Consider the following 14,987-nt stretch of genomic DNA (forward strand, 5'->3'; position numbering starts at 1 on the left):
GGACGTAATTAACTCTTCATATGCTCTGAATATCTTAATCTTGTTGTACCTTTCTCTGTGTTTACTAATATAACATCTGTTCTATATTACACAAGCAGATTAAGAATTTTACAAGTAGAGGCACATTCTGTCCCGAGACTGTAGTCTTGACCTGTTTCCTTCATATATCATTGCTTAACCTTCTGTCCCACATAAAGAAGCAAAAGAAGGATCAAAAAAGTGTGCCGCTGGGTGTATCTGTGTTGTGCTGTGTATCGTAGCTCTAACGTTTCTTGGCTTTTTCACAGGAAGATGAGATTCTATCCCTTTGATTATTATTTTTTTACGTTGTTTTTTAACAAGTGCTATGTAATGTGTATGTAGTATTAATGAAAATCTGGATTTTGTTGAAATGTATCAACAAGATTGACTTGCATGCTATTAATATAAAAATGATTGGGTTTACATTTTGAATTCAGGTGTATTATTTGGCATTCCTGCGTTAGCCTGCATTGTGCACTGTTCCCCTTTCTCATTCTGAGAGCTTTAGTTTCTGGTTCATCTTTTAGATGTGTGGTTTGGATTTTTTTTTCTCTTATTTTATATCATTGTTGGACATTTTGTTTAATGTTTTTTTCTGTTTTTAGTAAATTGCTGATACTAGTGTTGCCATGAAAGACAAGACATTTTATTTAGATGCAGATAAGAGGCCTGAAAAATACAGGGCCTGGATTTATGTACTAACGTGTTTCATTATAGATAGAAACAGACTTCCATTGTTTAATTCTGTTGTTCAAATCTGGAATATTGATGGAGATTTTGTTATAGTCATATGTAGTGGCTAAAAACTCAAGTCAACTAGCTTCAATTGCTTTATACTGCTGGGTATATAGCAATCACTATTCACTTATCAATTGTCAGTCAGCCATATTAGCCAACAAAAGTGCAGACATCTCTCATATTTTAATATTTACTTCCCCTGTGTTCAGGATAATTCCCATTTGATGTCCAGGTCAACAGGTCAACTGCGGCTGTCCCTTTCAATTGTGTTTCTTTGTCAGTTGAAAAGTGAATATCAGAAGAAGTCTTTTCAAGATGTTATATGGAAGCTTTATATACAAAGAGATATTTTTATTTCTCCACTTGAAGTTAGAACTGGTAGTTTGTTAGGTGTTTTGTTACTGAAAATAATTGTTTGATGCTTGGTCAATAGGATAATAAAATTAGATGGCAAATAAGAGATTCAAGGTTCTAAATGAAGTGTTTAATTTGAGTTTCAATCTGACTTTATCGGACTTTCTCTGTGTCCAACTAATTTTGTTTTTGTTATGTTCTATTAATTGATGTGTGGCATGGAAACAGAAAACTCAAAAAGTAACATTTTGCAGAATCCTTGAGAAAATTGCATGTTAAGATATTTGGTGTTTAACTATAAGAGGCCCGTATTTTCAGAAGGAAGGTTGTGCCATCCTAAAGCTGATGCTACATGTATGTGCTGATTGGAACCTATGACTAATGCAAAGATAATGCAATTAAATCTGCATAGGATCAATTTAATTAATGTTTCAGCTGTTTTCCTCCAAGTGAATGCTCTTTAATTTTACACACTCTTTCTAAACAGCAAAAATTTAAACCTAAAGTTTACATCTCACAGATATCAATTTTATGAATTTTTGATGCATAAGTTTTTTTGTATTTATATAAAATACAACTATGGGCTGAGTATGAATTCATGAATTGTACAAGAAATGGGGTAGTCAAATATTACGAAGGGATTGGCAGCCCAGATCAGAGGTTAAGTCTGCTCTCTATGTGCCATTTTGAATAGGTGAAAAATGAGACATATACAATGTAGTATAGTTGTTGTGGAATGATGGTCAAGCATTTCTGTTGTGAATCTTTTAAGAGCATGTCTGGTTCTGCCTTTGTCAGTCCAAACATCTGTAGAAGTACATGTGAAGTAGATCAATGGGAATGTCTGTATAGATTTACCTGTTTTGTCTGTAAACATTTAATTGAAGTATGTTGCAATAAGTAGATATCAAAATCGAAGTTTTAAAAAAATTGATAATTTTTTTTTACCTTAAAATTTTGTTGATGTAAGATGGTATCATTCGTTTTCATATGAAAATACTCAGTTATAGAAATGCTCTTGAAAAGCTTGGTTTATTTGTGCTGACTCTGTTTCTGATTTTATTCAGGTCCAGCTGCTACAACGGTAGGTACTGCCGAGCCAAGGCCACCCGTCCAGTTTACTCCTCAGTCTGAAACCGAGAAACGCATCATGGAAATTCTAAACAATTCAGCGGGACTGGCAGCCCGATCTCAACACGAAGCTGTGGACAGGTCCCCAGGGAAGGCAAAGGCTGGGGACACCCAGGGACCCCCTGCCACAGAGCAGAAACCTGAGGGCAGGAAACCAGAGGAGGGTGAGGGTGCTCAGAGGGTGACCACTGTAAGTGTGCCCGGCCCCAGCACTCAGCCCACCTACACCACTGCTGTCTCTCAGCCAGCATATCAGAGTGAGAGCAATGACCCTGACGATCAGCAGGAGGAGCACATTCTGCCAATGAATGTGATGATTCATCAGAGCATTCCTCAGAGTGCAGCTATTGCCTGTTCTGTACCCCCGGTCCAAGTGTCCCAAAGTCAGCAGATGGAGGCAGCTCGGATCCAAGAATCGGAGTCAACGCCTCAGACAGCTGCAAAGTCAGTAGAAGGAAGTGTTCAGTCTGATCAAGGGCATACTCAAAAGAGACCACCGAACAGTGGGAGCGCAGAGGCACAGCCTGTGTCTTCAGTGAACAGCAATGTGAACACTGTGCAGGAACCAGAAACTGTCAGCACAAATGTGCAGCATTTACCTCCCCACTCCTACCCAATGACCTCCCTCCCTGGTCACCCCCTTCCTCCTCCCAACACCCAGGAAAGAATGTCTCCCAGGGGCATGGTTCCTCCAGCTTATATGGGTGCTTATGGCCATTTTCAGGGCAGGATGTCACCACGACAGGCACACTATGGTGGTGCCCCTCCAACATTAATGCCTGTATCACAGAACCAGTCACCAAGGCAGTCTACCACCCCCTCCCCTGGAAGATACTCACCCAGACAGGCTAGTCCCTCCTACACGGGGGGTCCATCCCCTGGGCGTTACTCACCCCGACAAGGTTCTCCTGGAGTATCTAGGCCTCCCTCGAGACCACCTTCCCAGCCTGGGTCAGGATATGCAGCCCCCAGGCAAGGCCCCACCCCACCAATAACTGGCTATCCGAGCTCCACCCCTCCTGCCTCGCCAAATGTCACTTACTCTCCAGTTACAACTTTCAGTGCTGTGTCAGTAGATAATTCAACAAGAGTGGAAACTTCTGTAGCTCATACAACAATTAACTCGAGGCCTAATGTTTCTACAAGTACTGTTCAGTCCGTTTCCCAAAACCCACCCACAGACTCTGTAGCCCCTCCCCCAGCTACGGAATCTGCGAGTGCACCAGTAGTGGAACAGTCAAATGTGAAACTGCAAGATACCAATACTAGTGTTAATGTTAGTCAAACAATTCAAGCTTCTAGTGCAAGTTCTGTGTCCACCTCAGAGACAGTGACCACTGCCTCAGAACAGTCACAGGAAGTCCCCAGCAGTAAAGATGCCGACCAGTAGACTAGTCGCTGACCAGTAGACTACCTGTAGTCACTGACCAGTAGACAAGTCACTGGCTGTTGTTAAGTGTATATATGATTTATGAAAGATACTTTATGCATAGTTTTTTTGATTTATTTTAATATTATATCTGCAAATAATAAATGGTATGTGATCTGTTTCTTGTTTTTGTTCACTTTGAGATGATCATGTTACTCTGTAAGCTTCCTACCATATTTATGAAGGATGTAAGATCATTAAATGGTGCAATATTGAAAAAGGGTACCGAGTAGCCAAAATGGAAACTCAGATTTAGATATTTATACCCCAAGCTACAAGTTGAAATGTATAGTTCGTTCATTAGTCAGTCTGTCAGCCAGGCCATCAGTCCTGTTTATTTGTAAGTGCAACGCCTGTATAACCTCTGCACGGAATTTTGTAAAACTGTGTATGAATTTATGACAAATACATATGTAGACGTGCATATTGCATGGAAAATTCAGTTTCATTCTTTCTTTTTTTTTTTAAGGAAATTTCAGCGCTTTTGAACTTTGGCCATTCACACACACACACACACACACACGTACTTCGTTGATTTTTTTTACATTAAAAGATGGCTTGGTATTTACCATTTAAATGTACATTTATGTTTTTAATAGGCGATGCCATGTAATTGTATATCAGAGAATTTAGACCCTTTTTTTTTTCTACTCTTTGGTATACAGTATAAAACCGTAAATTACCTATTTCTTGTATATTTTGTTCACTGAACCAAAATTTTGACAAATTATTATTCAACGATAACCGTAAGAAAATACATCGAAACCATCCATATTGATATACATGTAGATAATAATTATTTGAATTCGAGAGGATGTCAAACGCTTGCAGAAAAGGAAAATACACGTTACCGTAAAATATTTACATCTCACAAGTATAATTTCCTCTATTTCTTACGGAAACTTATAGTTAATTCATAGCTCTATAGAAACAGCCAGACTGAAATTTACACGCCCCATTTATCGATCGGTCGAAATCTACAACGGCTGAAATTGACAAGAAAATTACAGGACAGATGTCGACACGCCCTGTTTATCGATTGGTCCAAACCTAACGCGGGTTATGTATTTTTTCTGCAATGTCGCTACCTTCATATCCCGAATGAATCACCAAAGAAAGCATTTTATTGTTAAAATATACATGTACACCTTGTATCAATCTCATTGTGCGTCTATACATCTGTGTTATGGAAGAAAGAAAACGTCAAAATATCTTTTAAAATACAGAGATATCAAATACTAGTATTAGAACCATTTTAACAAGACCTTGGACTTTCGGTAGAATGTAATAACTATCTTTTTCTTGAATCAAAACAAGTTAAAATGGAGGCTGGTTTCAAGTGAAATATACACAGATTGCGTGAGCTCAAAAGCTAAGGGCCATAGCCAGCAAAGAAATACACAGACTTACGTCACATTGCTGTTTGACACAACTATCCGAGGTCCAAGCTCCTGTTAAAATGGTTCTAATTGAAGTCAATAATGGGAGGCACCGTCGTCAGCACAAAATGCTGGACTTTCGGTTAGACGTAAATGTGTTCTCGCCCAATTTTTTGCGAAACAACTTTATAATAGATTTAACAATTTCATTATGACGTTAGACCGACGTCATCATCAACGTCTGAGAAAAAGAAAATGAAAATGCATTGATTGACAAGACTAGCTGATTAACACGTATTAGAACATGTAAATACTAATTAAACATCATTATGAATGTTATCGAATGCACAAATGCAATTAATGAAAGGTTGTGGAGAGAAGAAAAATGACTATTTTTTTTCATGAAACTCTTGGTCAATCAATACAAAATTAATTTCCATACAACTATTGACATAAGTTTGTAATCATATAAATTAATTAGCTTAAGGCAAAAGAGTTTAAATAGTAAGTCGGTAGTTAAAAATACAGAAGTTATAATTGTAAAAGAAGCGAATTAAGTTAATGCATACGGTTCAATTTATTTACTTTTCTGAGCATGATATGGAAGAGTTCCAACGCACAGTGATACCTTATAGAACAAAATGTGACGATATATGTCACGTATTTAAATTTTTAGCACTTGATAATTATAAATGTTTGTATAAACTGCATTTAACTTTTTGAAATATTTCCTTTTATGTTTCTGAAGATCATTTGTCAAAAAAAATGTATGAGTTTGCTATGACAGTCAACTCTTCACGTCGAATCCTTTTGTGACGTCAGCAAACCCGCGAGCTACGTTAAATGAAATGGACAGACCTACGATGCATTGTGACGCTGTTGATGACGTCATAATACGAAGGCGTCGATAGTATTGTTACGCTTGTTAGTTAGCTCCAACAATTTCAGAATGGCTTCATGTCAACCCTTGCCGTCTTTGATCATTCCTGGTTTTAAAATACCATTAAATGGGATTGGTGAATATAACATGAACGGAGTCACCGAAGAATTCTCCAATGGGACCCAAGCCAATTCAAGGGCCTTCCAAAATCGCTTCCCTCCGATATCTCATCTTCAAGTTCAAAACAACCAGAGAAGAAAAGTCCCGGGTAATTTCTCCAACTTGTGGTCATATGGAACTCCGTTTCTTGTCAAACTTCTCTTCAGTGGAAATCTTCCGCAGACGTTTTTTGATGAACTGTGTTCTGCGATTCAAGACCCAGTCAACAGAAAGAAACTGTGGCATAGAAAAGAGACGCCTGTGGAAAGATCTAAAGACTTGTGGGAACCGAAGGACTGGGCCAGACTTCGTGATCAAGGAAGGCATGTTGTTTTGAAGATAATCGATGCTCGTCTTCGGCAGAAGGAGAAAATGCTTCAGACACAGAACGCAATGCAAGAACACAGCAGAGAAAGAACAGAGGCAGTTCTGATGAAGAAAGCTGGCATGATGAGCAGCGGTAAAAAATCATACCTCAACAAGGTTGAACAGCAAGCTGAAAAAATAAGACATACTCGCAGAATCAAACGTGCCCCTACTAGAGAAACGGAAACTCCCCATAAACCAGCGTCCATCTTCAACCTTACAGATTCTACTCTCTGCAAGACCCCGGATTTCTGCAATAATTATCGTAACTGAGTAAATGTGCATATTGATGTATGTACTAGTAATTAACAAGCTGAAGATGTGCGAGGTTAATATATATATATACATGCTTGTCTAATAAAACTCGGAACTTTCAATTGATATTGCATTTTTAATGAGTGATAACTTGAACAAAGTAATATAAGAAACAATGGATTTAATTTATTATGGTTTACAAATAAAATAACAAAAACAATTAAGATTAATTTTGTTAATAGCTCTCTCTCTCTCTCTCTCTCTCTCTCTCTCTCTCTCTCTCTCTCTCTCTCTCTCTCTCTCTCTCTCTCTCTCTCTCTCTCTGCACGTATTGTGTTCATGATTCGACTATCACCCACACGTCGCTATGAAGCAATGTAATGGATTGTGGGATTATCGATGATTTCCACCTTGCCGTTGGGCTGACAAGCGCGTCTTATCATGGCCGCCGCCAGAGTTTCCGTTGACACGGCGGAATACTTGCCACAGCAGCAGATACAAGGCGAGAGGAGACACATGGCTATCCTCTCCCCGACACGTCGCTCCTGGCGATCACACAGCAACAACCTGTCATCACAAAATAACTGATGGTCAGATCTTTATCAAAATATTATAAAATCAAATGTTGCGTTTTGCTGGAAAGTCATTAGATGCCACAACAAAACACCTGCCTGACTTTCATATTGTATAGTTTGGAATGAATACGGAGAATTTTATGATTTTTAAGGCATTAGTTAGGTAAGCAAAACAAAATACAAGCATTTTTTTGTTAATGTTTCTGAACAGGTTAAATTTCGACCGTGGTCGATGAGGGCGAAATTATACCATGGCCAAAATTTTCATTGTAATATATACACGATTTCCTACAAAAATTTTGCGTTGCGACCATTGCAGAAATATACAATCCCATGAATTTTATTCTTTTTCGTGATCAATATTCAAAACTGTCATGAATAATTGTGTATGATATAAAACAACAATTAAAAAAGCCTTTTTGAACGAATGAATACTCACCCAGGGCGGAATATTGATAAATGGTCGAATTGTAATTCCTGGAGTTCTTCTTCTACCCTTCCCTTCAGGAAAAAAGAAGAAAAAGTTATGTTATCCATAATACAAGTTTGAATTCAAATAATTGAAATATTGCTGTTTTCCAAAGTGTTGGTTTGAGCAGTAAACAAAAAACAAATAAATCTCTCTTTCTATCTCTCTCCTCTATCTCTCTCCTCTATCGCTCCTCTTTTCATTCTCTCTCTACCTTTGTCTGAGGATACAGCAAACAGCTGTTTTTGTTGCTGCCCTGTGATGAAACATGGAGAAAGCGCTTGCAGCCACTGTTCTTCGCAAGTTCTGCCGAATTCATAACATAATCATGGTCAACTCGGATGAAACCTTCCTACAATCAAAAGTTAACAGTACATTCAATATTCCTCTAAATTAAACAAAAGCAAAATCACAACCACAGCAGTGATATACCTTTCCTCCACTCTTGGCTCGAGTTGTTCCAAGACAGTTGAATCCTACGTCACATCCTGTGAATGCTTCCTTGTAGTCGTCCAAGCGCTCAAAGTCAACTATTTTTTCTTCCTGGGAATAACAAAGAGTTATCTCAAGATCTACTTGTGTTTCTTAAATTTCACAAGAAAAGTTATGTCTAATACTTTACTGAAGAGAGAAAGATTTCATCATTGTGTAAAACATTGCAAAGAGTCTGCATGGTGGTTTTCCCCGTTCGGTCCACTCGAATACACGGGGGTCATTCAATCCCCCTCCCCATGTAAAATCCAATTAAACAAGAGCTTGGACTTTGTGAAGTTGTGTCAAACAGCAATGTGACGTAAGTCTGTTTATTGCTGGCCAGTCGGCCATGGCTCTTTGAAATCATCAACATTTGTCTGTAGCTTTTAAGCTAAAACTACGCAATGTATGCATATTTCACACAAAACCACCGTCATTTTAACTTGTTTTGATGCAAGAAATAGATAGTTTATTACGTCCTACTGCATGTAAGTCTCTTCTTAAATGGTTTTATATCCCGTCTCGACTAACGAATTCCAGCCTGAGGTTGTCTGTCCCGTTGGTTTTTAGTCCCGTTCTTCCACTCATTGGTATATTGAGATCCCCCCCCCCCCCCCCCCGCCGGTCATATCCCTTCTTGACTTACGAATTCTGGCCCGAGGTTTTCTGTGACGTTGGTTTTCCTCCTCCCAATCAGCACGACACGGGCGAAGGGTTTGGTCAGAGACAAGGCCTTTACCAATTCCTTCCCTGTCTCCCCCGTATAACCCACAACGAAAGCCACGTGACCCTCCTTTTGGAACGCCTCTAGGTCTTCCTCTGTGGCCATCCTATCATATAAAAAAAAAAGACGTTATGCTACTGACGTCATAAAAAAAGTTTCGATGAGTTTACTGTGGATATATATAAAATCAAATCGTCTTATTTAATTTCAAAAGAATAATTTATGTACGTACCAATGTTTATAACACAGAAGGATAATAATTTAACTTCGTTTCAATTCCATGTTCTGAGTATGTGCGTAGCCATTTCCACAGCGAATTACAGAATACCGGTAGAGTTTTCAATAGCTTGCTGCATTGCTCAATGAGATCGAGTGCATGGAGTAAACATTTCCACCCTTTAAGCTTTTTTGTTTGGAATATTTTTTTTTCTTTTTTGTCCATCATTATTGCTATAATAGTTTGAACTAATTAAGCGGTCACAGATTAGTGCTTTATGTTGTACCAGAAATTGAGGAACCAAAATGTCATTAATGATTTTTATGGGGACAAGTTTATACTTGAATAAATTTCAATTGTTTCTTCCCAATTGTTGAAGTACATTTTAATATTTTTTCCCAGTAAATTACTTTAAGGCGAATTGATGTTCTTGAACCCAGTGCTGTCCAGGTGAACATTCTTCTTAAAAGACTATGGATAATTAAACAATAAAATGCTTTCTTTGGGGATTCATTCGGGATATGAAGGTAGCGGGTTAAGTAATTTTTTTTCTGCAATGATCGCTACCTTCATAACCTGCATAAATCATCAACGAAAGCATTTTATTGTTTATATTAACATCTCTCTTTTAACTAATCAATAAATTGATTATGAAAAATAAGTAAAAAGCACTAAATTACTGTTAATGTACATAAGTACGTTAGCTAAAAGGAACAGCCAAATCGTCTCCTGTGAGACTGAGTCTGACATCATCGTGATAATTTCTTGCAGTCCCATGTTTTTCTTAGGTCGCTGTAGGCTTCGACCAATCGATAAACAGGGCGTGTCAATTTCAGACCTGTCAATTTTTTCTCAGTTTCAGCCGCTGTAGATTTCGACCAACCGATAAACGGGGCATGTAGATTTCAGTCTGGCTGTTTCTATTATAGAATAACTAACAATAGAAGAGAGTGTTCTATAGGTTTTCTTTGTGCAATATAAATGGATTTAATGAAAAATAACAATCTACACTTGAATAACCATAAGACATAGATTCAGACCTGATTTGATATTTTGCTGATCAAACTGAATATGTATTTATTAATGTTATAGTGTTTGTTTATTCTTTTCATCTATTGGCTGTTATGATTGTCACCTAGTCAAGTGAAATTAATATTCATAGCATGGGCTATGAATGACCGTGAACGTTATTGTGTACTATTAAAACCATTCGAAGGCGCTTTTTCGTGCAGTCAGATAAGTCCCACCCACCTGCCCATTGCTTCGTATTGTACAATATATAGATATGTAAGCATTGTCTAAAATTTGTAATTTTATATTGTAGATGTGGAAGATGTGGTTTTGAAGAAAAGAATTATTGCTATATTGTTTGTAATTAAACTGCACTTTCAGGGCGCTTCCTATATATCCTACTCACGAGTTTGTGTTTATATATTTCATAAATATTTTATGTTCGTCTGAGTGAAACGAATAAGAACATAAATTCTACTAAGTATTCTAAAGCTGTTGAAAACTCAGGTTTTCTGTAATTCGCTGTAAGTTTATAATACATAACCATTGTTGTCAATTACTGTATAAAATATTAAAGCTACAAAAATGTAGCTCGAATTACTTAACGCGAATTTACTTTGGTAAGTTTTACTATATAGTTAAAAATTTCAAACTATAAAATCCTTCTCTTCTAAATACTTTTAAAAGGGCTGATGAACTCTGATGGAACTATATGAATACTACGAAAGACAAATAGGGCCACATAAAAATATTTTTTTATCTCATAATTACGAGAAAAGATCTCGTTATTACGAGTTAATTATCTCGTAATTACGAGAAAAGATCTCGTTATTACGAGAAAAGATTTATATAAAATGGAGCGTTTCTGAAAAGACCTGAGTAAATACCAGGTAGTCCCATAGTCGTAAAAACACAATTTTAATAGTTACAGATGACTTTAATGACTAAATAGTCTCAATCATGGATATATAGGATTTACCTGAATTGATTTTATATGTTCATACACAACTTAACCTACATGTATATTAATCATAATTGATTTTGTATATTAACGTTTTGGAGTCTGGAAACAAATTGTATATATCCTTCTTATCAATAAACAGTTCAATGAATTTATTAATCAATCTGCTTTGCTACTTCTTCTGAAATTTCTTTAAAACTGCTTGGTCCGATTTTATATCAAATTATGTGTACGCTTTTAAACGATAATTATGCTAAGGATGTGTATAATAATAAACATTGCAGTAGTTCATACACTTTACATAAAAGGGAATAGAACAATGAAATGTACCATTTTAAATAGATCTTTTCTCGTAATAACGAGATAATTAACTCGTAATAACGAGATCTTTTCTCGTAATAATGAGATAAAAATATTTTTTATATGGCCCTATTCGTCTTTCGTAGTATACAGATAGAGATTTTCAACATTTTATGTATTTGGAAACAGATATTCCTTGTTCACAAAGTTATTTGTCCCTCATTCTATCCTTCATAAAATATCAACACGTAATGCCAAACTGAACTAAACTTAACTTACCTGTAACTATGTCAAAATCGGTCACAGACCGTAATGTACATGATTCATGAAATAGGCGCTCCCCAGCTTATTTTGTAAAAAACGAACGATATCTACCTTAAAATTCTAGATACTATTAAATCTTATTGCCTGACGTCATGACGTCAGGCATATCTAAGGTTTAAAAGTTGCATTCTCCGAAACAGTGCAGACAATGGGACAAGCAATATCATGATATTTCACAAAAAAGATCAACCGACTTATGTTTAGGATGTCAGCATTTACATTCACAATTGATGAAAATGTTATATGGCATGTAATAACAACAGCGAGCAAGAGTTTTCAAGTAAAAGGGACGTTCACCATGCAGTGCACGTGTGTAATCCTGATTTAAAAATAGATCAGCATTCCACTATATTTAAACGGTGAAAAAGGGGGAGGGGTCATCGCAACAAGTTGTAACATATTGTCTATAACGGTACAATGTAAGTTATAATTGGTGTTGGATTATCACTATTACAAGAGAGTCATCAGTTTGGATTAAAACAAAGATAAATTTATACAGCTGGAATGTTTATAGGAGGAACTAAATCGCCGAAGCGGGGTGTGACCCGATTTTCGTTCAGTTGGGCGATTTCATTAATCTTGAAAAGGGGTCATACTTAAATGTACATTACTACATTTAACAATTACTAATCAAGTGTGTGTCTTTATTCGTTAAATTTCTTCCAAAACATCCAATCCAAAGTATAATATACATGTATTTAGCTGTTACAAAACAAATGTCAAAAAATTCATCTGACCCCCTCCCCATGGATCTTCTGCCAATGGATGAGTCCATTCGTTGAGTGAACGGTAATAGTAGGATTTCGCGCCATAATGTCTCATTCATAATTTTGCGCACCGATTAGTTGACGAGTGCGCTGGGATCATGCGAATACCCCAGAGCACACAAAGTGTTTACATCACAGGCACGTATCATCAGGGGTTGGAGTGAGGGGGGCTGCTTCCCCCTCCCCAATTTTTTGGCAGCTGGCACTTTTCTTAACTTTATATGATAAATGGAAATATCATGGATTTGCCCCCCCCCCCCCCTTCCACTTTTGTAGGAGCATGCAATAAATAAAAGTGCAAATAAGGAATTCTAATTGAATTGAAGTTACAGAAAGGGTTTTTTTCATGAATTTAAGAATTCACCCTTTTTAAATTGCTTGTCAAGATGATTTTGATGAAGCTGCCCACACACAATAAAAAACAATACGTGTTTGTATACCCTTTTATATTTCATGTGGTTGGAAATTTTTTTAAAAATGCCTTTCAGTTGATTTTACATCTTAGTATAACAAATATAATTTTTTTTAAAAACCCGACTATTTACTCTCCAGCTTTCAAGCTTACATGCACTTATATGATATGTGTACATTCCTAAAAATAATTGAATTTATAAAATAAGTGAATTTCAAGTGATATATATGTACATGTTCTAGATCGAAGAAAAGACTGACATTTCGTCTTAAATTTGCACGTTCTGTTTATAAATTTATGATCAGCAGCGAAAATAAAAATTCATTTCTAATGATAAGTTAGCCTAATTGATACATGGATGCTTCCATTGAATAATTTTGTTTAGTCAGGCAAGCTTTTTGGAAAGCTATTACTTGTAGCATAGAAGGTGGAGAGAGAGAGAGGGAGACTTTCGTCATTTACAAAATTAGCTGGGGAGCGCCTATGATTTATGATATACATACGATAGGGCAATTTGTGCTGCGAAAATTATACTACATGTATACGCGGAAAGCCATTGTTTATAATAATGAGTACAATAGGTTACCAGGTGCTAATATAAATTGTCCTAAATTTTGCCCTTTTGATCTGTATTTGCAAACTATTATATAGTTCGTTACGCTTAATAGAACTATTTTAACAAGAGCTTGGACTTTGGGTAGTCGTGTCAAGCGCAATGTGACGTAGGTCTGTCTATTTCATTGCTAGCCATTCAGCCACTCTGAAATCAACAAGATTTTTCTGGCTTTCGAGCGAAGAGTACGTAATCGGTGTATATTTCGCTTGAAACCAGCGTCATTTTAACTTGTTTTGACACAAGAAATAGATAGTTACATCAAACCGAAAGTCCAAAGCCATGTTAAAATGGTTCTATATGGTCTTTACAGTTCTAACTCCCCCTAACAATCTTGTATGTTAAGTACATTGTATTCAAAACTAAACGTGATCAAAATAAATCACCTACCTTATATGACCCTGAGAATCTGTCTATGTAATGAGGTTTTTAAAACACGTCCTGATAAAATCCTTTATCGTTATATAAATTCACTCAGGGCGCGGATCATAATATTAAGGTACCCTTGATCACAGTAACCCTTGATCGCAGGACTCATCAGTACTGTACATGTAAGACGATACTTACATACATTTTTAACATGTAATGAAGACTTCGAGGTCGTCTTTCAACGGTCATCGACATCCATTGATCAATGGTCGTTTTTTTTTATCATCAAGTATGTAAACTCATAAATTGCAATATGCAATATACCGGTAACCACAGGGACCAAGCCCGTTTTAACATTAATTTCAATGTAACCATAACATTGAAATTAATGTAAAACGGGCTTGGCTCCTGTGCCGGTAACTGTGAATCTGAAACATTTGGTCACAAGAATATTTCATTTTGCAGTTCATATTTAATTAATTTTTTCTTACTTGTTTTCTTCTTAAGAAGTGATTTATGTAATAAATTGTGCTTACTTGTCAAATTATAATATGATAAGCTTATACAAGTATATTGAAATGATTCGGCCGTAAGGAGTTGGGAGCATGGCGAGAGATGCATGATAAAAGCATGTTTCTTTGGGCTCACAAAGAGAGAGAGAGAGAGAGAGAGAGAGAGAGAGAGAGAGAGAGAGATTTCAAAACCGATTTTATGTATGCTTTAGAAATATTGAATTACGAATTATTTTGTTAAATACTATGGAAACGCGTTTTTAGATCACGATATAAGTTTTTTTTAAAATAAGTTTCAAAGAAATATGAAAAACTAAGTTATCAGAAACAATATCGGGCGTTAGAGGCGGGGGATAACAAACTAAGAACAAGGAAATATATAAAAATATCAATTTTCACTTAATTCCCTTCTAAAAAAAGATTTACAATGGATATCGGTACTTCAATCTATTTATAGAAACTGAATTAATTATGCAAACCAAAATGTTCAAAAGGCAATAAATTTTAGAACTTAAGGAGACCGACTTCAGTTTTCAATGCGTTGGTT

At 36.4% G+C, this 14,987-nt stretch overlaps 4 protein-coding genes across 14 annotated transcripts in view; 2 read left to right on the forward strand and 2 right to left on the reverse strand.

The window, feature by feature from the left end:
• The window catches only part of LOC128171866 (histone-lysine N-methyltransferase 2C-like), a 39,152-nt gene extending 35,360 nt beyond the window's left edge, over positions 1–3,792 (forward strand). For all 11 annotated transcript variants that reach the window (XM_052837644.1, XM_052837702.1, XM_052837662.1 and 8 more), the window contains one exon: positions 2,181–3,792. In XM_052837644.1, the coding sequence (XP_052693604.1) occupies positions 2,181–3,634 (1,454 nt within the window). In that variant the 3' untranslated portion in view covers positions 3,635–3,792. The remainder of the gene's footprint in view (positions 1–2,180) is intronic.
• Positions 1–14,987, reverse strand: part of LOC128172065 (uncharacterized) — a 170,813-nt gene that overhangs the window by 123,552 nt on the left and 32,274 nt on the right. The window lies entirely within an intron of this gene.
• Positions 5,665–6,834, forward strand: LOC128172014 (uncharacterized). Its single transcript, XM_052837787.1, has one exon. The coding sequence runs from the start codon at positions 6,002–6,004 to the stop codon at positions 6,728–6,730; it is 729 nt and encodes a 242-aa protein (XP_052693747.1). The 5' UTR covers positions 5,665–6,001; the 3' UTR covers positions 6,731–6,834.
• On the reverse strand, positions 6,835–14,086 carry LOC128172025 (oxidoreductase HTATIP2-like). Its single transcript, XM_052837795.1, has 6 exons — positions 13,950–14,086; positions 8,877–9,060; positions 8,189–8,299; positions 7,971–8,108; positions 7,727–7,788; positions 6,835–7,279 (listed from the first exon to the last, which is right to left on the reverse strand). Exons 2-6 carry the CDS (start codon positions 9,057–9,059, stop codon positions 7,078–7,080), a joined length of 696 nt encoding a protein of 231 aa, XP_052693755.1. The 5' UTR covers position 9,060; positions 13,950–14,086; the 3' UTR covers positions 6,835–7,077.

This window comes from Crassostrea angulata, chromosome 1, assembly GCF_025612915.1.
Source record: "Crassostrea angulata isolate pt1a10 chromosome 1, ASM2561291v2, whole genome shotgun sequence".
Taxonomy (NCBI): Eukaryota; Metazoa; Mollusca; class Bivalvia; order Ostreida; family Ostreidae; genus Magallana; species Magallana angulata.

Coding starts and splice junctions, on each gene's coding strand:
- LOC128172025 (XM_052837795.1), bottom strand. CDS start 9,059: ATGGCCACAGAGGAAGACCTAGAGGCGTTCCAAAAGGAGGGTCACGTG. Junction 8,300..8,876: donor AAAACCTCGGGCCAGAATTC/GTAAGTCAAGAA, acceptor TGTTATTCCCAG/GAAGAAAAAATAGTTGACTT. Junction 7,789..7,970: donor TGCTGTATCCTCAGACAAAG/GTAGAGAGAGAA, acceptor TTTTTCCTGAAG/GGAAGGGTAGAAGAAGAACT.
- LOC128172014 (XM_052837787.1), top strand. CDS start 6,002: ATGGCTTCATGTCAACCCTTGCCGTCTTTGATCATTCCTGGTTTTAAA.